The sequence below is a fragment of the Carassius auratus genome, unplaced genomic scaffold, assembly GCF_003368295.1.
Source record: "Carassius auratus strain Wakin unplaced genomic scaffold, ASM336829v1 scaf_tig00003887, whole genome shotgun sequence".
In the NCBI taxonomy this organism is placed as follows: Eukaryota; Metazoa; Chordata; class Actinopteri; order Cypriniformes; family Cyprinidae; genus Carassius; species Carassius auratus.
The window spans coordinates 1-23,418 of NW_020523564.1; the positions used below are offsets into that span (position 1 = coordinate 1).

The 23,418-nt window shown below is 35.2% G+C and overlaps 1 protein-coding gene across 1 annotated transcript; it reads right to left on the reverse strand.

Annotated features, from left to right (window-relative positions):
* Window positions 1-1,741: 1,741 nt before the first annotated feature.
* LOC113070421 (receptor-type tyrosine-protein phosphatase T-like) lies at window positions 1,742-23,140 on the reverse strand. Its single transcript, XM_026243706.1, has 5 exons — window positions 22,972-23,140; window positions 16,985-17,094; window positions 6,152-6,353; window positions 5,009-5,111; window positions 1,742-2,081 (listed from the first exon to the last, which is right to left on the reverse strand). Exons 1-5 carry the CDS (start codon window positions 23,138-23,140, stop codon window positions 1,742-1,744), a joined length of 924 nt encoding a protein of 307 aa, XP_026099491.1.
* Window positions 23,141-23,418: the final 278 nt, after the last annotated feature.

The window sequence follows — 23,418 nt, forward strand, 5'->3', positions numbered from 1 at the left end:
GAATCCTAATTTAGCTTAGAGCAGTTAGAGACCACTATTTCCTTGACTGTCCCTCTTTCTCTCTCTCACAAAAATGATGTGATAAAGTTTTATCAAAAGTGACCTGGTGCAATTTTCAGTGCCAGGAGTAACTCTGTGGGCAGCTGTGCTCTGAGATGCTGTTGTTTATGGACTGCTACTACACGGAGAGATCAAGAAACAGCAGTAGTTCTGTCTTTAAAGGTAATGTGTCATTTTTGCTATGTCAACAGAAGATGGGCTCTTTTCGGGAGATTCACCAATGACTGGCTTTAAAAGTATTTTAACACCCCAAAATGACACACTTCATCTGAAAAGGCCTTTAAAAAGTCATGCTGACATTTCAACTCCATTGAGAGTGATAATGATGACTAGCAAATTTAATGTGGACTACAGTTCCCTGCTCATACTGACATTATGGAGCAATGGTAATTCATTAGAGAGAATGGCATTGCACAATGTTTTAAGGTTCTGGTTTTGTTTAATAACTTTTACAGTGGCACCTACAAATACTCGGATGCTTGAGTGAGTCTTATATATCTGTAAAGGTTTATTAAATAATACAAACTAAAACAAACTTGAAATATACACTTATTTACTCTTGGTGTGATAATTTGTTATGCAGTGAAATCACATATTTAAGTGTCGCTTGAATGTCCAAATACTTTTCGGAGCAACTGTATAAAGCATTGATATTGTTTTGTATTTTTCATGCATAAATATCATTACAAAACCACACATAATGTGTCAAATCAATTCATGATTCTACTAATGACAAATGCTACATGAAGCCGGTTTGAATAGCTATCAGTATGATGGGTAATCTCTGCACTGACTTTCATTGTGCATTTCTTTGTTACCTTGCACCGTGGAAATGAAATATTTTTACACAGAGCGCTCCTCGAACACACTTGGAACAAGGTAAGTTGAAAACAAATCTGAACTACCAACCTAAATCCATATTTTATGCATGAATCTCCAATCAAATTATCTGGGTCACAGTCTGAGGTTGTTTTCGAGTGCTTTTCTCCAGCCGCCTGAGACTGAGAGATTGAATTGAATCAAATCCAATCACATAGGGAACCACATACTTCAAAACGCACAGCAATGCAGCAGGCCCAAATGGAGCCTTTGCTGAGCGTATTATGCCTGCTAAAACACTATGTGTGAATATATATCTAAATATGCATTAATATAAACCCATTTCTAGCACTGTCTTGTAATTTTGGATGGTACAGAGCAAAGGTTATGTTCTGTGTACTATTGGACTTATCGACGTACAGCTTTATTCTTTGAAACGTGATATCAGTTTTTTTTCTCTACATTGATAAGACTTCTAATTCTTGTTTAAGGTTGAATCTCACAAAATACTTATACTGGTTATTATTCTGGATCGTATTATGTTTAACTATTTTATAATAAATAATACAGTTATATATTAGGATAAAAAAAATAATAATAATAATAGTATGCCAACAGTGTGATTTTGCTTTATATTTTTTGACATGCACTTGCATTGTGTTTTTGGATGGTCATGCTTCATAGCATTTGTTAGTATAAAACAAAGTATTTTGGTGGGTTATTTTTACATGATGATAATTGGGGGAAAATATTTTTGTCATGAAGTTAAAAAGTTGTTTATGTGAAAAATATCTTTTTTTTTTTTTTTCAGTTAGATTTTGGGGTGAAATAGCCAGGTTTTGGGAGATTTAAGTGTCGATCCTTAAGTGTCAACCGTTAGCAGAACATTAAATTGGTATATGAAATAAACAGTAAATGAAATACTCACCCCATTGGCTTTGCTCAAGGCCTGAAAGTAAATGCTGTAGCTTTTGGCTGGTGACAATGGTGCGTTCCAGTAGCCATTATAAGTCTTGTTGTCTCCTATAGTAAAGGGCTGTACTACAGCAAGGCTCACAGGGGGGAGTTCAGCCGCAAAATAGTGAGGTGAATTCAAGATAGAGGCATTTCTGAAGCTAACAGGAATGGAGAAACACTCCAGCACATCAGTGGCTCGGCGAACTTTCTGCTTTCGTTCCTCTTGAACCACCACTTGATAAGCACTAGAGAGAAAAAAAAAAAAAGATTAATTAGTGTGCAAAATATCAAAAACAACGTACCCAATATGTCATTATTGTAGTTCTCGGATGAAGAGGCTAAATTCCAATATATTTTTTTTTTAAAGTTGACATAAAACAATAATTTTGATTTAGTTGTCAATTTTTATATACACATGAGCACATGCTTTAGCATTAGCCGCTTATGCTGCAGCTTCATGATTTGAGAAATATCTTCAGCTAGCGATGGCACATTCAAAAAAAGAGAGAGGGAGCTGTGCCCGAGGCAATTTAACGAGCCATTAAAACCATCAAGAACATCTCTTCCTGTAGCTTTCTAAGAATCACAGAAGGCCCTGTCAGCCACCAAAAACTCTCTAACGCTAACAACTAGCTGCTAAACATCTCTATTAAACTCTTTTCTTGGAATAAAAAAACCTTTTTAAACCTGCATGAGAAATACTCCCCCTCTTGAGAGAAAACTACGAGGAAAGCGATGCGGTAGCGAGCCAGCAGAGGGAAATCTCTACTACGGTAATTAGGTGGTGGATTTGTGCGAATAGGGCTTTTTGAAAGTGCTCATCATGGGGAAGGACTGGAGAGGGGCATGTGTGTGTTTCAGTACACGGTGAATAGATAAGGACATCTTTTGAGCTCCCTGTGCTAATAGTACTTGTTTGCAATTATGTGGTCTTACGCCAAGAACATACTTCCCAATTATGTGCAATTAGGGAAATGTATGTTTCGCCGAAAAGACGAGGCAAATTATCCAAGCCTCTAATCTGGCATCTTTCATAAAGGATAATTTCCCATGACCAAAGAGGGCTGCCTGCTCTTCTCTTTCAAACACACTGGATCTCCATTTCAAACTAATGGCTTTAAGTGCACACTGGATGTTGTGTGTCTGCTGTAACCCTGGTCGAAAGCTGCTCTAATTATAAACAATTTTCAGTTGCTAATTTTTCATAAAGATGCGTATTGATTGCCAGGGTGGTATGCATTATAGAGCAAACTAACAATGGAAAAACATTTTCCCACTTGTTTAAAAAAAAACATGTATCAGTTTCACAGGTTTTTGTTTACCATTGAATATATTCAATATAAATATGCAAAAATGAATAACAATTGCATACTATAATAAAATATAATTGTTTTAATCTTATGTTATCTTATGTTGTCTTGCCAAATGCTAATACTACAGTTATTATTGTTTATTAAAACTCAAATTAAATACATTTTCATTTAACTTTTCTTAAGCTAGTTAACATTTCTCACTGAAACTCAACTTGATGTGGAATATAAATAATACTAAAACTGAAATTAATAACTATATAATTCATATAAGTATATATATAAAAAAAGAAAGAAAAACTAACAAAAATCAAAATAAAAAATGATTTAAAATATGAATAAAAACATAAATTCTTATAATATATAGAATATATCTCAATGATACTGAAATAACAATGGCAAATACAACTCAGAACAGTCCATGCAACTTCATAATTGTCATAATTACTGATGGGCTCCCATTGCACATCAACTCTGCTGTTCTTCCAAGTCAGTGCCGACTTGCAATTTCGAGAATTTGCCAAAATCTGTTGCACATTCACAGACTGAATTTCCACACAGAGAAGAGCTCTGTTTGAGTGCCAAAACACAGCCAAATGGACCAGGATCCCCTCAAAGGCTTAGCATACAAATGATGCTTATTTGAATGACTGCATTTAAAAACCCTCAGGACCCCGAGTGAATCAACAGTAATGCACTTCTTCATTCAGACGATCCACTAGACCCCTCTTGGATGACTAAAGGGAGGGATCATGCGTAATTTGGTGTTTTCTTGGCTTTTAAAGTGGTTCGCATCTGTCTGCAGATTAAAAAGTTTCTTACACAGACAGTTTTCAAGCATCAAAACAATAAAAGTTTAGTTTTTTCCCCCACTGTACATTAGAATGCGTCCTGTTTAATTGGAATTATTATTTATTTCTGAGCATCAATGTATCATTTTTACTATGATTTACAGAAGACAACTATGGTTTAGTGTAAAAATAGTTCATATAACAAAAAATCTTGTCAGGCGTATTTAGAACTAGAATCATTAGATGGCATTAATAAGACTATATTTAAGGATAACAGTGCTATAGGTTTTACCCATTTGTCAGAAAGAAGCTTTTAAAAAAAATAATATTTAGTATGATTACTTATTATTTTAATAAGTACAGGGCATATTACAGGTGAAGTACCTGGTTTTATTCTTACAGAAATATATCTGTTAAGATAAATGACGATGGAACATTATTTCACCCATATTTTGACATTTTCTTTTCATAACAGTTATTTGAAACAGTAAAGCAGACACTTTAATTGCTTTCTGTATGTATATAAAATCTCTTTTGTAAATGTATTTTGATGTGGACACCAAAATGGGACATCTCTTCTTTCAAACAGGTATTAAGCAGACTGTCTACTAATACTGTAATAACTGATAGTTGATATGTATTTGCAATGTTACTTATATTGTAGCTACTAGAATGTCTGAAGTTGACTATGGAATAAAGTGTTTTTTTTTTTATTTTTATTAAACAATCAGCAGGTGAACAAGTACTTAAATCTTCACAGTTGATGTTGAGGTCCAGTATATAATAACAGCCAATTAGGATTTTAAAGTCCCTTATTACATCTGTCCTCTCTGTATTCTCCCTTGAATAAAAGTGTCAAAGAGCACACTTGACAAGTACTTTCCTAGATATAATGTCCCAAATGCAAACATTCTCAACATCAATCACATTTATGTATATGACAGACGCTTTTATCCAAGGCGCTTGCATACAAAATGCACATTTCTTTTATTTTATTTTTTTCCGTTCTTCAGTGTAAAACAAATGAGCAAAAGACTTTAAACAGGCCAGTGGCATGAGATGACTGCTCACCTGACAGGAGCCCCTCGTGATTGGGCAGGTTTTAGGAGGACGGTGATTGTCGTGTCCGTCTCATTGAGAGGAGACTCTGTCTCATATTCAGGCATGGATGGAGCTGCAGACACATAGATTCATGTTAAAGGACACCCACTATCAGAATATAAAGAAACACGTACTGTATAGCATAGCAGACCAAGTGGATGTCTAAAAAGCTTTGCACTGTTTATCGATTTAAGTAACATATGCATGAATTAATTGCATTTGCAAGAATAAAATTACCAATATCTCTATGCATTCTATTAAATCTTTGAAATGAAAGTGCATTAATGTAGACATTTCTTGCATGTTTTACAAACTGAGGGAGATGTCAAAATTGTTGCAGCAATGAGCAGATTTTTTGCGTGTATTGAACTTGGAACTCAGCTGCCTTTCAAATACACAAAAACATGTTTTAATATTATGCATAATTAATATTCATGTACTTGCAAAAAACACATTTCACAGTATTTACTCCTACGAGAAAGCAGACAGTTTTGAAGCCTGACTCAAAACGATCATTACTATGTAATCACAGTGTAAATGTCAATCTCTCGTTACAATGTTTAGATTCAGTGAACAATACGGTTTTAATAAATGGTGTCTGGCGTGCTGCACAAATGCCACGTCATTATGAAACGGAACGAACTGACAGCCGCAGGCCACAGAAATGGGGTTGAACTTGTGAAGGATGTTGTTTACCATTCATGTTCTCATTATTTTGTGCACTTTACATTAACTGTATTCCAACAATATTTATGCCAATAACAGAACATACTAATGAGATTTTTGCTCCAGCAAAGCTTCTTTAAGACACACAAATGTCAAAATGACAAAACTAATTATGCAAATTCTAGAAATGCAAGTAGTAATTAGGTAAGCAATCAAATTAAGCTTATTTAACCCTGTCAGTTCATGTTCCCAGACATCATTTCATACATTATCATCAGTCTGTCCAACATCTATATCTATAAAGAACAAATGTCTGTCATACTGACTCAATTAAACAGGAACTTGAGGGCCTGTTTTACTATAATTGTGTATAATTCTCATTACATTTTTGGAAAATATCCAACAACCTTTGCTGAACCCTTAGCTGAAACCATGCCGTTCCTTTACCTGCAATTTTGGTGGCGATACGGGTGGTCACGGGTGGGCCGAAGCCTTTGTTTGTGCTGGCTTTCAGAGTAAAGTAGTATGTGGTGCCAGGATACAACCCTACGAAGAGATGATGGGTCTCATTTGGGAGTTTGAAAACCTGGCCACGTTGTGTTGTCAAATCTGCGCTGGGGTCCAGGGAACCAAGAGCCTTATAGGTGATCTAATGAAAGTGAAACGACCGATAGATTTTTACAATGATAACTCCACAGTTATACCATAGTTTATTTGTCATCCCAAATCCAGAAAAAAAAATTAAAGGAAAGTTTTATTGAATGTTCATGTCTTTTACATACAATAAAAGCATATATTGAGATAAAAAATGCTCTGCAGTTTTGTTTCACTGACAAACCTGTCTTCCCTTATGAAGACTGCATACATTTTCAATGATTGGCAACTTATATGTATAGGCCAGTGCTTTCATTTAATCTCATTGTTTCACTGTTCATTCATTGAAAGGAGAAAGTCATACAGGTTTGGAACAACATAAGTGTGAGCCAATAACATTTCATTTTGGTGTGAATATTTCCTTTAAACATTCTTTTTCTTAATAACATCAACCTTTTGAAACAGCAAAAGCAATTTGGTGCTGAACATTTTTGTTTTACTGGATCTCTTTTAGTTATTTTGGCATTTCTGCATTCAGATGTTCTCCAAATATTTGAGATAATTTCAGTGACTAGAAATGCAACCCACTTATATCAAGAATTCAATGAATAAGAAGCACATTCAGTGCACTGTGCTGTAAATACAAGCTGCTTATTAAAACACATTTACGAGGCTTTTGGATCTGCTTCGAATATGTACATTTTAGAAAACAACTTCCAGCAAACATTTAACACACCCAGAAACATTTACTAAACCTTCCATATCTTAGAGAAGACTGATGGATATTGATGGCCGCAGTGTATGGGGGTAATCAAAACATTTTAGCCCTGACGTTTCACACTTCATAACCCCATTCCACAATTCAAATCAAATCAAATAAATTGACAGCTGGGTGCCTAGCAGGCCCGCTGCCTAAAAGCTTTTCATGCGTGCATAGTGGAGTGATTCAGAATGCCCTCTAAACACTCTCACACACAAACACTCACACACATCCGTGACTGTCCACTGACCACAGGCAACAAAATAAGCAGGAGAAGCAAATCTGCATTCAAACCAAATATCACTCCAGAAAATCCACATACATACATGGGAGACGTGCAGATGCAATGATGAAACTTTTCAGATGTCAAAATATAACTTACAGTAATTTTCAAATGTTCTTATGTTCATCTAAATGTAACATAAAATACTATATACAGTATACAGTATACTTAAAGGGACAGTGCAACCAAAATAAAAATGTAAAATGTAATTTTCAGCATAATTACTCCATTCTTCAGTGTAACGTGATCCTTGATTGATTTTTTCATATAAATGTATTTCCTGTCACTTCTGATTAATTTAATGCATCCTTGCTGAATAAAAGTAAAAAAAAAAAAAAAAAAAAAAAAAAAAACTTACTGACCCCAAACGTTTAAACAGTTGTGTACTGTATATTGATTACCGTGTAACTGTTGGAAGAAGCACCTTGGGAAACCTGTCTTTATGTTCCACAGAAGAAAAAGTTATACAGGTTTGGAGCAACACGAAGAGGAGTACAGTAAATAATGACAGAATTATCCAATTTAGGTCAACTATCGCTTTAAGACAATACTGCCTCATACACACTCTAATACTGGCTCACACACACTTGGGCAACTCTTATGGCGGTATGAATGTTTAGAGTTTTTTTTTAATAATATGTCAAAGAAAAACAATCCTGCATGTGATATCTTATACAGGACAAGGACATGCAGTAACACTGTCTGAATATACATAAGTTTTCCTTAGACTTTCATACATGTTGTTTTATTTCATGTCTAAGGATTGTTTAAACTGTACTAACACATTTTTATGTTTTCCAGCAGCCTAGTTTTGATTTAATATACTATCATATTTATGATTTCATGTTGGGTCATTAAATCAGACAGCACCGCTGAAGTGTGGCAGAGCAGCCTGGTGTAATATACTGCCATGTATAGTGTACATGTTATGGATTATAAATCAGTCGTAATAGTGAGTTATAGCGTGAATTTTACTTTTACAGCTGACAATGTACTGTACATGCTGACTGAAATGTTTAAACCCTCTTCAGCCACTGTTTGGACAAAGAGGTATTTCTGCTTCAACTCATGTCATAAGTTGAGCCAGAAGTTTAAGAATGAAAGAAATTCACCTTTAACATGTATTTTTTTTCTTAAATCCAGTTTATGCGTTGCATAGCTACCAACTTGACAGTTACTATTAAAATTAATAGGTTTTCTTATAAATGAAAGGGCATCCGAAATTGATGACAGGCCTTTTATTAAAGGGGCTTTAAAGATATCATCTATTGCCTTTAGTGTAGCTCCTCTGTACATGTGTGCCCTTGTTCGTTGTTAACATACTCAGCCAACAGCAGGTCGCATTAAACATATCTCATAAAACACCGATTCATTACAGCCCTATGAAACCGAAAGCGTGAGGTGGCTGAAGGGTATTGTTCCTGTAATATACAGAGAGATGGATAATTCGACTGTAAGCTGCTCTCAAGATGTTATGATACAGGTCTGAGGTTGAGTCTAGCTCAATATTCTTATTTTATTTAATTTAAAAAAATTGTGATTAAATGAACAAAAAATAACAACAAAAACAACACAACAGCTCAAAGGCCAGCGTTGAGATCAATAGTCCTCCAATTACTCTTTCATAACTTAAATGTCCCGATAAGGGGAAAACACAAGGGATGATCAATCCTGTAGAAGACTGAAAGTATGAAATGAAGAGGTGAGGATGGGTGGGATCTATCGCTTACTCGTCTGTCCTCCCTCTCTCTTTTCAGACTGTTGTCAGGGGAGACAGGAAGTGTTGGCCAGGGGGCATGTGATGCCACGCGACAGGCTGCTAAAAGTGGCCTAATGCACTACTGAATGCACTCTGGCTCTCTGTTAAAAGAGCCGCTCGAGTTTAATTGACCACAGCTGATTTGAAAAGGGTTCATTTCCCAGTTCAGTTTGGCAGCGGAGATGGGAATGCAAAGAAAACTGCCCCGTTTGTAGGAGATATTGGATTTATGGCTACTTCGTTTTAGCAATGAATAAGAGAGAGAGAGAGAGAGAGAGAGAGAGAGAGAGAGAGAGAGAGAGAGAGAGAGAGAGATGCTGTTCCAAAACATAGTGAGCTGCTTTTTGAGGCATCACAAGTTTTCTATCGTCCTCTTGCATTATCTACACACATTTTATTCTCCCTGTTTAACACTGTAAAGTTGCGTTGACACACTCTGTATTGTATTAAATGGTAAATAAATAAAGGTGACTTGATTTGACTCTGATGTGGTTTTGGGGGCCAGGAGAAGTTTTGACATTTGTGCTTTTTTCAGTATCTTAAAATCATAATTCAGCACATACTGTGCTACAATAAAAATGTAAGCAACATGAATGTTCATTCTTTGTTTCTGAGAAAACAACGTTTATGCATTTTTTGTGAAAATATATATTTTTTTTAAGACAGTAAAATAATTCCACAAAACATGCAGAACATTTGAAGAGTTTGATTCCAAAACTCAATAAAACAATGTTGATTAATTTGAGTAAAAATGTTTTTTTCTTTACCAAGAAAGTGGCAAGATGAAAACCATTATTTTCCATTTCAAACTTTCACATAACATCTTTAGGTTATAATAACATAATAAAAATTCAAATCCAGGTTTTGATTTTTTTTTTTAGATTTATTATAAAGTCGTATTATTTTTCCCCAAAATGCAATAAATCTGTGATATTTTATTCTTCTCAAAATGGAATAAATCCATTCAATCAATATGAAAGTTATTGTTCATATTGAAACTGATAACATAGTAAGTTGATCCCCATATGATAGCCTCTGAACTTGGTCAATACTAATCTTAAATTCAGGCACTGGACTAAAAATACATTCCACAGTCATCGCTTCCAAAATTAATTCAACAGGTCATCTTGTTAATGCTATAAATTAATTACAGCAGTAAAATAAAATTTTATCATGAACATGGACAACATCACATTAGACCACAGAAATTCCAAAATGACATTTCACTTACATTCAACTTCCACTTTTACTGGTAGTATTAATCACAGAATCGGCTTTACAGACGAGATGCGCTTGGCAATCACATGCGATTTATTGTGCAGCCCTTGTTTGTTGATCACAAAGTACAAAGTAGATGAGGAAAACTAGGATGCCAGGTTTATTCAAAGCACTCCCATTACTGTCTGTGACTGAGTGTGTGGAATGGTGCACTGTGATTGGTTGAGAGGATATATCACATTCTGCAAACAAGGGAGACTGGTGTTTGTTACGGTTTGAAAAAAAAAAAAGTCACAATTTGTGTAAAATTAGAAATTGACTATTCAATAACAACCAGATACAATACTGATTTTAGTGGAAACTCAAAAAAAAAAAAAAAAAGAAAAGAAAAAAAAGTATTAATTTATCACGTTTTGGAACCAAATTCTTTATTTGTTCACAAGAAAAGGATGAGGTAGACTAAAGTTTTTGCTATAAAATGACGTGAAAAGCATCCTGCTTACTCATTTACAGAAAACAATATATTGATTTAACTTTTGATCAAAACATGTTTTGTATTAGAAAGGTCATATGTAGGTAAAGAGAATAATATATTCCATTCTCCACACTTACGCATTCATAAAACTAAATAAAATAAACCAGAAAAAACAAGAAAATACAGCACTATATAAATACAAAAAAACAAACAAAAAAAACAGACTCATATAATGATCAAGCACTTCCTACTTAGACATTGCCCACCACCACCATCTAAATATATATATATATATATATATATATATATATATATATATATATATATATATATATATATATATATATATATATATTTTAAGGAGAGTAAATCTGAAAATATTGATAACATACAGGCAACTTATTAAAGTAATGGCATATCATTCTCTGCCGTATGGCATGAGAGAGAATAAAGATAGTGGAAAATGTCTATAGACTATAGAAATGTCCCCCCCCCCCCCCCCAAACATAAAAACATTACTTTTCAGATATGACACAATAAGCTCATGGAAAATTTGCTTACTTCCAACTTAAATTCTTAATATCATTTAAAGATGGCATAAACCTCACCAATTTTGTCAAATCTAGTGACTAACTCATTGCATCAACCCTGTACCTTGTTAACAACTCAATTCTGACTACTAGCAATGATTCACTAATGTCTGCTGTTTGGGACTAAATAAGGGTACTTGAAGTTCACCGTCTCATCAAATAACAAACGGAAAATAAAAACTGCACTCTCGACATTAACCCGAATTTAGACCTCCCCCCAGCTGTCTCTAGACCAGACGTGCAGGATCATGAGCCCATTAACTGGGTTTAGCTGCTCTAGAGAGATAGAGGTTACTGGTTCTCTCAACTCGAGTGCTTGCAACTCAAGCACTTATTGATGGAAATGAAAACAACACCATGAGGGAGGTGTACAGGTTTTTCTCCATCCCATAAGGGCAGAACAGGCTGTTTATCTTCGTTAGAGGTGAAACCTTCCCCACTACATCAGCACACAGAACGAAAGCTCCTTACTTACACTTTTTCTCTCATTTAGAAAGAGAGAGAAAGAGATTTTGCTTACAAAATAAGTATGGTGTTACCATAATACATCAATGCCAAATTATTATACCTGGATACATTGAATTACTACAATGATAATTATAATTTAATTTATATACTATAGTATTTACACTTGGTTTAAAAATTAAAAAAAAAAAAAATATTGTATGCTAACATAAAAAAACAGCAAATCTTTTCTAATATACAGGTGTTTCTCAATGAATTAGAATGTCATGAAAATTTCATTTATTTCAGTAATTCAACTCATGTTGTGAAACTCGTGTATTAAATAAATTCAGTGCACACAGACTGAAGAAGTTTAAGTCTTTGGTTCTTTTCATTGTGATGATTCAGGCTCACCTAAAAACCCACGAAGTCACAATCTCAACCTTAACAAATTACTGTAGAATACTTCATAAGGCCAAAAATTGTTGGCCTTCTGGAAAGTATGTTAATTTACTGTACATGTACTCAATAAATGGTAGGGGCTACTGTTGCTTTAATTACTGCCTAAATTTGGCGTGGCATGGAGGTAATCAGTTTGTGGCACTGCTGTGGTGGTATGGAAGCCCAGGTTTCTTTTACAGTGGCCTTCAGCTCATCTGCATTGTTTAGTCTCTTGTTTCTCATTTTCCTCTAGACAATACTCCATAGATTCTCTATTGGGTTCAGGTCTGGTGAGTTTGCTGGTCAGTCAAGCACACCAACATCATAGTCACTTAACTTTTGCAGGTGCCAAATCCTGCTGGAAAATGAAATCAGCATCTTCAAAAAGCTGGTCAGCAGAAGGAAGCATGAAGTGCTCCAAAATTTCTTGGTAAATGGGTGCAGTGATTTGGTTTACAAAAAACACAATGGACCAACACCAGCAGATGACATTGCACCCCAAATCATCACAGACTGTAGAAACTTAGCACTGGATTTCAAGCAACTTGGGCTTCTCCACCATTCCTCCAGACTCTAGGACCTTGGTTTCCAAATGAAATACAAAACTTGCTCTCATTTGAAAAGAGGACTTTGGACCACTGGGCAACAGTCCAGTTCTTCTTCTCCTCAGCCCAGGTAAGACACCTCTGATGTTGTCTGTGGTTCAGCAAATTCCTTGACACGTCTTTGTGTGGTGGATCTTGATGCCTTGACTCCAGGCTAAGTCCATTCCTTGTGAAGTTCACTCAAATTCTTGCATCGATTTTGCTTGACAATCTTCATAAGGCTGTGGTTCTCTCGTTTGGTTGTGCATCTTTTTTTTTTCTCCACACGTTTTACTTCCACTCAACATGTTTGGATACAGCACTCTGTGAACAGCCAGTTTCTTTGGCAATGAATGTTTGTGGCTTAACCTCCTTGAGAAGGGTGTAAATGATTGTCTTCTGGACAACTGTCAGATCAGCAGTCTTCCCCATGATTGTGTATAATAGTGAACTAAACTGAAAGACCATTTTGAAGGCTCAGGAAACCTTTTCAGGTGTTTTGAGCTGATTAGCTGATTGGCTGATTGGCATATCACCATATTCTAATTTGGTGAGATGGTGGGCTTTTGTTAAATGTGAGCCAAATCATCACAATTAAAAGAACCAAAGACTTAAACTACTTCAGTCTGTGTGCATTGAATAGAAAGTTAAAAAACAGCATTTATTTGAAATAGAAATACTTTGGAACATAATAAATGTATTTTCTGTCACTTGTAATGCATCCTTGCTGAATAACAGTATTAATTCCTAAAATCAAAAAAAATTTACAAGGAAACAATTACCATGGCATCATGCCCCTTACAAAAAAAATGCATGGCACATTGATGGTATTGATGGTACAGAAATGAATGTACCATAGTGCTATATCTGTTTTTATATGGTACTCCAAGGTATTTTCAAGAGTACCTTTGTGCCATCATGGAAGATCACAGTATCATGGAACAGTTTGGTACATTTTTGTTAGTGTATTACAACCAAAAAAAAAAAAAAAAAAACTAAGCAATAATAATCTACAAAAGTGCAGAAAAAATAAAAAATAAAAAAATCAAACCTGGTATAATAGTATGCTACATTTTTGTTGCAAAAAAAAAAAATAAAATAAAAAAATATTGACAAATGGCTAAACTAAAATGTCAATTTAATTTCATAGTGTTTAAATATAAATAATAGCATCCATACAGAGGGCCCGATCTTGCACCCAGCGCAATTGACTTTGTACACCGACGCACGTGTCATTCCTATTTTGCACCCGCGCAAAGCGCGCTTTTCCCTCCACAGAAGCACGTCGCTAAACTAGTGAATGAACTTGCGCTCCCTGGGCGGTTCAGCGCAAAAAAGGAGGCGTGTTCCGGCGCAAACAATCCCTGGTGCTATTTTGCTGTTCCATTAAACAATTGCGCCACTGACCAGAAAAAACCTAGTCTAAAGTCAGTGGCTCGTTGCCCGTTGTTCATTATGCTATATTAAGGGCGCATGCTTGACCATAATGTATAGCGTGCACAACGCGCATACACTTTGCTCATGTGATCTACACAGATGCAACAGTTATTTTTGCAAATCATAAATTGTTACACTAAAAAAAATATTAACCTGTTGGCCAAATAGTGGCAAGACATATGTGTATATAAGTACATCTGACAAATTGTGGCTATTTCCTCCCACGCCTGTTTAACCGACGCTATTTTGGGTAGGTTTCTCCCATCCCCATACAACACAACTTCTCTGTCTTTCACTGCTCTTACAAGAACATCAGTCTCCTCGGCTGTGAACCGCTCCTGGCGTGCGCCTGGTAAATACGTCATAATAATAGCAATCCATAATGGAACTTGCGCACCTGCTTTTAAAGGGAATGTTGGATGAAGTTCTGATTGGTTTATTTCACGTTACGCCCAAACCACACCTATGAATAATGAAGCTACTTAAGACCAACCCATTTTAGTTTTGCGCCGTGCGCAAGAGCCATTTATCCCGCCGGGAAATTAGCAACAGCGCCGAGACCCGCCCACAAAGTTACTTGCGCTTCGCGCTTTGACACTTGCGTTTCAGATCGTTAAAATAGGGCCCAGAGTGTCAATTTCCCTGTCCATCACTCTTCCAAATAAAAACCACAAGACAGGTTTTCTCTGTAATCAAAGTGGGTGGTTTGTTTCCTTGATACTCCAGACAGGAAGCTGTCAGAAACGGTGTACGAGACACAGCGGAGGGGTGGAAGACATCACGTCATCGCAAACTCACAACATGTCACGCAAATTAAACAAAACAAAGATCAAGGACCAAACAGCCGCGTGTGCAGAAGTGTTCTGCTGTTTACTCATTCTCTTTTGCATGGAGATAAAGACACATAAACAAACAGGAGGACAAAAGACACCATCGCTTTACACGTCTCACTGTTGATTAATCTCCTTATTGTTGAGGATCTTCCCGTCTTACTTTCCCTGCACTTTCACACGCACACTCTTATTTTGTCAGTAAAGCAATTAATTTCTGAAAGGCTTTGATGGTTTGATAATAGGAGGCTGTTGTGCAGTGAAATGAAGGGAGAGAGGAAATTTGATAAAAAAAAGTATGGATTTTAATGCAGGACACATCTCAGGTATTCAGAAACTGATCTGAAACCCACTGTGATGTGTATGTGTCATATACGGCAGGCTGCTGAGCTGCTCTTATAAGTGTAGATCAATGGACCACCCAGTACTTTTTTACATACATTATACATTATACAGTACATAGGGTGGCCTAGTGGCTGGTAACCAAAGGGTTACTGGTTCATTTCTAAAAGGGTTAAGCCATAAGAAATCATCTATGCACTTAACCACAAGTCACTCTACAGACAAGACTCTAAAGACAACTTTTCTGTCAAGACTACACTGTCTATATCAATTTATAATTAGAATTTGTTATGCAAATCGATACTGGATATTTCTGATATGCAGGTAAAATAACATGCATGGCAATAAAAGCATTGCATACTGTATATGCAACACGGTATGTGATAATACACACACAGAATATAACATTAAAAAAATGCTTAAACTATTAATGTTATCACATACAGTATATTGAAAATAACTTTACACACTATCAAAAAAATTTTATTATGAAAAATATATACAAATTAATGTTATCATTGCAGTTTGTTGCAATCCTATTTTATTTCCATGAGTCTCCAAGTCCAAACTTTCCTAAAGCTTTGAATCAAGAAACTTGCTTTTGTTACCCTTCCATTGCATTCACCTCCGCACCTTCCTTTCTTCTGATTCCGAGCTCTTTGTCCTAAGTCTAATTTGTCTGAATCACTAAAAGCGAGGAGAGGAGGCATACGACTGCTCAGATCTCCCGGATAATTCTATTGGACGCTTCTAATTAAATCAATGAGGGCTATTATAGCAATTATCTGGCAAAATGGGACTGCATTGTGTCTGCTCGATACATTTAGCAAATTCTGTCAATCTTCTTGTCATCAGGATGGCACAGGCTGTAAACCTATTTTAGTGATGTACCTGGATATGCAGAATGTCTTGCACCTGGCTTGTCTTCCTCATCAAATCAAAGAGAAAGTGAGGCTCTTTTGTAGCTCCATCCCACTCAAAAAGACACATTAAAGCTAAATCTGGATGTAATTTGTTTTTTGTCATGCCGCGACTTCATTTCCTCATTTGTAATGCAGATATACTATGCATTGACTAATAAATAATTAATTAGCAAGAGATCCGGGCTGTCAAACAACATTTCCTGTGACAGAAAATCACTTATTTTTGTGTATCCTGACACCTAATTTTATCACATAAATTTATTTTGATATATAGTTTTGAGACACATGAGACATCTTAAGGATGTTTGAATACGTGTTTTAAAAAAATACATTTTTGCAATGCAGGCACTGTTAAAAGCCATGACTTTCTGTTTTGATTTAAGCATTTTAAGGCCTTAATGTATGGAAGGGCAACGTAAGTCCTTTTTAAGACCTACAGAAACCCTGACAACACTATTTTTAATGTACATAATAAATACATAATATATATGTATATAAATATGTAATATATATATATATATATATATATATATATATATATATATATATATATATATATATATATATATATATATATATATATATATAGTATTTCCTCACCTCATAGAGTGTAATGACTCCATTAGTTTCATTCGGGGCCTTCCATTGCATGAAGATCTTCTCCTCGTATGGGCCTGTCTGGATGGACTCCATAGGAATGGGGCCAGGAACTAGTTTAGAAACACAAACGCACAGCCATTTATAGAAACTCAAAAAACACACAAATGAAGATATTTAGTCAACATCTATAATTCAAATACCGTACCGCTGCATTAATTACTTGACATAAAATGTGATTGTTTTGAGAAGAGAGGTGACGTAGGGTGACAGAATTGGCTTGTGTTGCTGGGTAGAAGGTAAAGCAAGGCGAGCAAAGATTGGCTGACTAAAGAAGCAAAACTATGTCAGACACACCTCAGCCGCAATGTTCGAAGTGTGAATTGTAACAGCTTTTTTACCCTTCGGTATCGAGAGGTGTTAACAAGTGCTACGAGTTCCACTGCGCATATGCGTGTGTCTATTTGCATATTTGTTTGCACACATCCCCTCTGGCACACATTGCAAGTTTTCCAAATATACTCTTCCTAGAACATCATTAACACCCTAAAAACCTGTTTTCAAGATGCCATTATCCATACACAACTTCATCTTTCTCTCATATGCCAGCATGGCATTTTCAGGGCTGCTATGACCTGACGATTTCATAAATTAGCATGTAATGTGCTAATTTGGCCCGGTTTGACAATTAGCCCATACAGTATGTTAACTTCAGGCTAGTTGTCTTTCATTTCTCAGTCTTGGTTAGTGTCTCTGACTTGACTGTTAGCGATGACACAATAATGAGTCAGACTGTTCCTGACAGTGTGCAAAGAGAGCAAATGAGTTAGCTAAAAGGATGTTTAGTCCAACTTAGCAGGCCTGGCGATGCTGTTTGCTTTGCACTAAGTTGCGGCTAATTGGGAGGGCAGATTAAAGAGATGAGAGTGGCAAGGCAAGGAAGAGGAAGCTCGGGCACAAACAGATTAGCTTGTGGCCGTCTTGAACGGTGAAGAAAAGAATAACAACATCTTCCATTCATGCAGCATTTCATTAGCACAGAAACAACCCACAAACCTAATCTATGAGCTATTTCATTGAGGAAAAGCTAATCTAGCTGTATTTTTCATCTCATTTATTTAGCGAAAGAAAATGTTTATTTTACCTCACTGAACAGATTTAATCTAATATTGTTCTTTCTTTTTATTTCTTTTGCATGTAACTGGCTCATCATCAAAAGGTTGAGAGGTTGAGATATTTGCTTTCATTCATTATTAAAAGCTGAATAGTGTTTAGCCTCAGTTCTTCAATGGGAAAAGATTTAAGATGATTTAATAACTTAAAATACAAACACTTTCAAGGTGTCCTGAGATTAAGAGGATTCCTATATAAAGCACACACATGATTTCTAGTCAGTGTCCACACAATTATGGCAAGATTATGACTTTAATTTTGTTTTAATTAAGCACACTGCTTTGCTTTATCTTATTTTATTTGGACGATTATTCAAATATGTCTATGCATATAATACTGTGTTTGTAAGTTCATTTATACTGGCATACAGTACGCTATAATATAAATTATGATTTGTGCAATAATAACATTACTCTGAACAACAATTTAATGCGTACATGAGTTTCAGTTAAATACTGATTCCCTTAGAATGTACAATGGTTTGCTTTGTTAGCAGAAATAATTTTTCTGAACTAATCTATGAGAACAACTGCACCAAACTTTATGTTGTAAGAGAAAAAAAAAAAGATATGAATATAATCTAAATTAGAGTGAATACAGATCATTTGCCATTGGCACTTCTGTATTTTGGAAATCTCACTTATAGTATGCTGAAAAGTTCCCTTTTCCTCACCGAACAGAGTTCATCTCATTTCATTCTTTCAGATTATTTCTGAAGCATAATTAGTTCATCTTTAAAAGGTAGCGAGTTATTTGCCCTTATTTGCTATTAAAAGCTGAATAGTCATTGGCATTTATTCTTCAATGGGAAAATAAATGAGCTAATCAAAGAAAAGATGGATAACGCTCTCTTCCCCAAGGTGCTGATGTCAGATATTGTACTGCAAAGTGAGACCAGTTAAATCATAAAAATTCTTCAAATTGCTTGATTGGGCATTAGCCAACAAGCACATTAAATCATGATTTCAATGAAATATAATTAGCTCCTGTCCTCCGTCCGCTATCTTTTCCACTATATAAGCGTACATGTTTGAGAAATGTTGCTTTACTAATCCAGCTGATTAGCTTCTCGTTTGGAGACTATGATTTTTCATTAAGTTTGAGATGGAGGAAACATTTTTTGCCCTTTATGCTTGCCCCTCTCAGATACAAATAACTTTTAATAGGTAGCGTAAATATTTTAGATTGAGAGAATTTATTATTTTCGTCTCACGAACAACATATTCACTCAGTTGCTGTTTACTGACAAGCAGGTTTCCGTAAGTACAGGGTCGTGTTGTTGTCAACCTAATAAGGTAAAAAACAGTCTGCCGTCCTGATGTTAATTTCACCCTCCGCAATTATGCCCATATAAGGTTACACACAGAGAGAAATTTGCTTCCCTATTGATATGTTGCAGCTGTCCATCAATTTGCTAACACAAAGGACAGCAATTATAGGTTTTCATATGCAAAAAACGAAAAACATCAGTGCAGCAGACAAGAGCAGATACTGAATAACTAAAAGAGTTCTATCCATATCAAAACAGACTCATCAGAACATGAAAATGAAAAAGATAATGAGATGAGCTTGAATTATACGCTATAATCTAATAATCTAAGGCCTGACAATAGGCTTTATTTTCACTCGGTTTTATTGCTCAGCATTAAAAACAAGCTGGGAGAAATTAATTGTAAACGGAGACTGAGCGCTTCCCTCTGGGAAATTTTCGAATTAAGCGCCGCTTGCAAACCTTCTCTCCATTTGAGAAACACTGTGTCTTTATACAGACTGTGAAGGTTTAACATGCTCTACGTTGGGATTTCCTTTTAACTGCAACACATCAATGGAACGGATGGATTAAAGGAGGACGGCTTTCATCATCTTTGTTTCATATTTGTTGTTTTTCTTCGGGAAGAGCAGAGCGGTACTAGTCTCTAACCAATTTCCTTTCCATTTGCTTCTCAGAGTAGATCCGACTTCTGTACACAACTTTAGTGATTCTCAAATACACAAGACAATCGAATGTCTTACAATACAAACACTTTGGCTGGGAGAATTAAAACTGCTGAGTAATGAGAGGATGCATTATTAAAATAATAAAATACTTTCAAAATCGTTTACAAAAGTATCACTTATGCAACAATGATTTTTATAGTTTCTCTATTACTGAACAACAATTTAATGTGTACATTAGTTTTAATAAAAAATGGATTCCTTAAAAAGTACACTGCTTTCAGTTTCTAGCAGAATTAACTTTCCCAAAATATATCAACTGATAACAACTGCACCAAACTTTAAGTAGTACCACAAAATAAAATATACATAAGGAGGGAATAAAAAAGCATTAATTAAATGGTCAAAAGCGACCAATACATTTAAAGTGTTACAAAAGATTTCTATTTCAAATAAATGCTGTTCTTGTGAACTTTCTATTAATCAAAGATGTTATTCTTTTCTAACTTAATTCATTTTGTTCCTTTACAAATAAAATAAATTACAAATGCACTAATGCAAGTCCTCAATATGACAGAACATTACCATGGCTTCTCGGAAATCATCAAATAAAGAAATGGACATGCAATACGCGGAAATTATTTTATTTTCTGAAAAGAATGAGACCCTGGAGTGCTGTAAGAGGCATGAAATTACCACAGTAAAGGAAATTGATTGCTAGGCACAATAATTATACAGTTTAGTGGTCATTATAAAAATAATATCAAATATTCTAGAGAGCCATGTTATCATTTGTTAATCTTTTTTACTTTACTTCCTGGATAAGAGATATAATTGTGAGCACTATAAATACATCGATTGTCTTCTTCTTGAATTGAATTTCAAATTGTCTTTTTACTTAAAGGTTGTTTGAGGAACATTTTAAATAGAGGCAGTAGGAATCCCTCTTAGGCTATAAAAATGAAACCAAGAACAGAATTGACGGGCTTTTCTACAGTTTATTTTTGACCACAGTGCAAAAGTAAGAGGTTTTAAATGACCACTACTGAATGGTATTTCCCGAAATGAAATCACTGAATTCCCACTGCTTCCCTTTGAAAAGCATTCGGCTGGAAAGAACACACACAAGTGCTCCGAGACAAAGACTTAAAAAACAAAACCAAAGGCCCTTCAGCTCTCAAGAACCAGAGGTAAGAGTCATTAATTAAAATGCTGGATAATTGAAATAATTGGCTGAGATCGTTGAACTATTCTCGTTTTCGTATTTGAGAATAAGGGCCATGCATGTTGCGAAACTAATTTGTCAAAATCTACAGCTGTCAACATATAATAGCGTCCCTGATGCTGAATATTGGCTATGAAAGGATGTTCTAACCTTTCATAGCCGTGTTTTGCTTCATTGTACAGAAACATTATCCTCCAATCTTTCTGTACATGTGCAATTCTTCCAGTGAAGGTTAGTAGTTATTACTTCTGTTCTTGTTTAATTCAAATGTCTAGTGAGATTAAATGAATAAATAAATAAATAAACAAGTATTTATGATTTCTGTACAAAGCTCCATTTGAAAAGTTCCTCAAACAACCTTCAAGTAAAAATATATCAATTCAAGTAGAAGATAATCAAAGTATTTAAATGCTCACAATTATTACTCTTACTCAGGAAGTTTTTTAGAATATAACAATAGCTATTCAATATCAAATATAGTTGTTTTGAGAGTTTTTCTTTCAGTATACAAATAGAAAAAAAAATATTCAATACAACACTGGCTGTAAATGAAAACATACAGATAAATAGAGAAAAAGAGTGTACAGTGGGAAAAAAAGATTAACAAATGTTAACATGGCTCTCTGGAATACTTGATTTCGATTGGATAATCAAATATCGTTTGTAAATTGACCACTAAACTGTATAATTACTGTGCCTAGAAATCCATTTCCTATACTGTGCTAGTTTTATGTCTCTTACAGCACTCCATGGTCTCATATTTTTTAGAAAATAAAATAATTTCCAGATATTACATGTCCATTTCTTTATTTGATCATTTATTGTTGAGTAGCTATGGTAATGTTGTCACTCAGGTCTTCTCTTATGTGAAGTGAACCACGAGGACCATGTAAACTAATTTGTGCATGTGTTATTTATTTTATTTGTACAGAAACAAAATGAATTACATTAGAAAAAAAATACTAAATTGCTCATCTGTGAACTCAAGTTTGACACAGAAAATAACACATTTGTTTGCAGAACATAAAATACTCATATTATTTATATTACTCATTCATTTTAATGTAGTCTTATTGCATTTTATTATTATTAACTTATTTTTCTTCAATTTAACTTCTTACTTTTATTGTATTGATGTAACTTATGATTACTAATTTTTTTTTTTTTGTAAAGCACTATGAATTACCACTGTGTATAAAATGTGTTATATAAATATAATTTGCTTTGCCTTACTATGAATTTTTCTAACAGTTACAGAAAAGAATATAAGAGTGAAATCATGTTCTGGTGAATGAATGATCTATTGGATTTAGTTTGGCATCTTGTGTTGCCCATCTGCTAAAGGATGATGGGTTTCAGAAATGAAGTCATCAGTAATGTGATTACTGTTCAGACACAGTAATTAGTTAAGTAATCTCATTATAAGAAGGAGAAGCCAGGGTGCAAACTATGGAGGGGTTTGGAGTAGGAATGAACGTTACAAGATCCAAAAAAAAAAGAAAAGAAAAGAAAAACATATCAGACCAATACCAATTCACTGAGTACTGGATCGACAAATCCTTAGTTTGAGGGGTCTGCCGCCCTTAATTAAAGCCAATAAAAATGAAAGGTTTCACAATTTACAACTATCCAATTCCACCATCTTAATCCCACTCACCGTCTTCCTCCGTCTGCTTGACGATCTCCTCGCTCTCCTTGCTGCCCTCAGGGTTGGCCAGCACCAGCCGTAGTCTGACCGTCACGAAAGGTCTGAGTCCCCTCAGAGTATAGTGAGAGGAGGTCGGTATCAGCTCCTCAGCGGCAAAACTCCTGCTGGTTGAACACATACTGGTACTGTACGGTCAGGTTGAAACTGTGGCAGCGTGTCACTGCATATCCAAAGGTCTCCCACTGCAGGGTCAGCTGACGAGCGCGAATGTCCACCACATTCACGTTCTGGGGACCGTTGACTGGATCTGGGGGAGAATCAGAAAGAAAAGGAAGGTCAGAGATAAATATGATGGGACATTTCATTACATTGTCAATTTGTCATGAACAATTATCAAAGGAGATATTTCTTTCTTTCATAAAAAAATATATGTACACTGTTCTTCTGTTCATCAAG

Bases quoted from the DNA above. Each gene is read 5' to 3' on its own strand.
- LOC113070421 (XM_026243706.1), bottom strand. From the start codon at position 23,140: ATGTGTTCAACCAGCAGGAGTTTTGCCGCTGAGGAGCTGATACCGACC. The intron at 17,095-22,971 runs GTGAGTGGGATT...TTTCTAAACTAG, and splicing joins CAAGCAGACGGAGGAAGACG to TTCCTGGCCCCATTCCTATG. The intron at 2,082-5,008 runs GTGAGCAGTCAT...TTTTCTCTCTAG, and splicing joins TCACGAGGGGCTCCTGTCAG to TGCTTATCAAGTGGTGGTTC.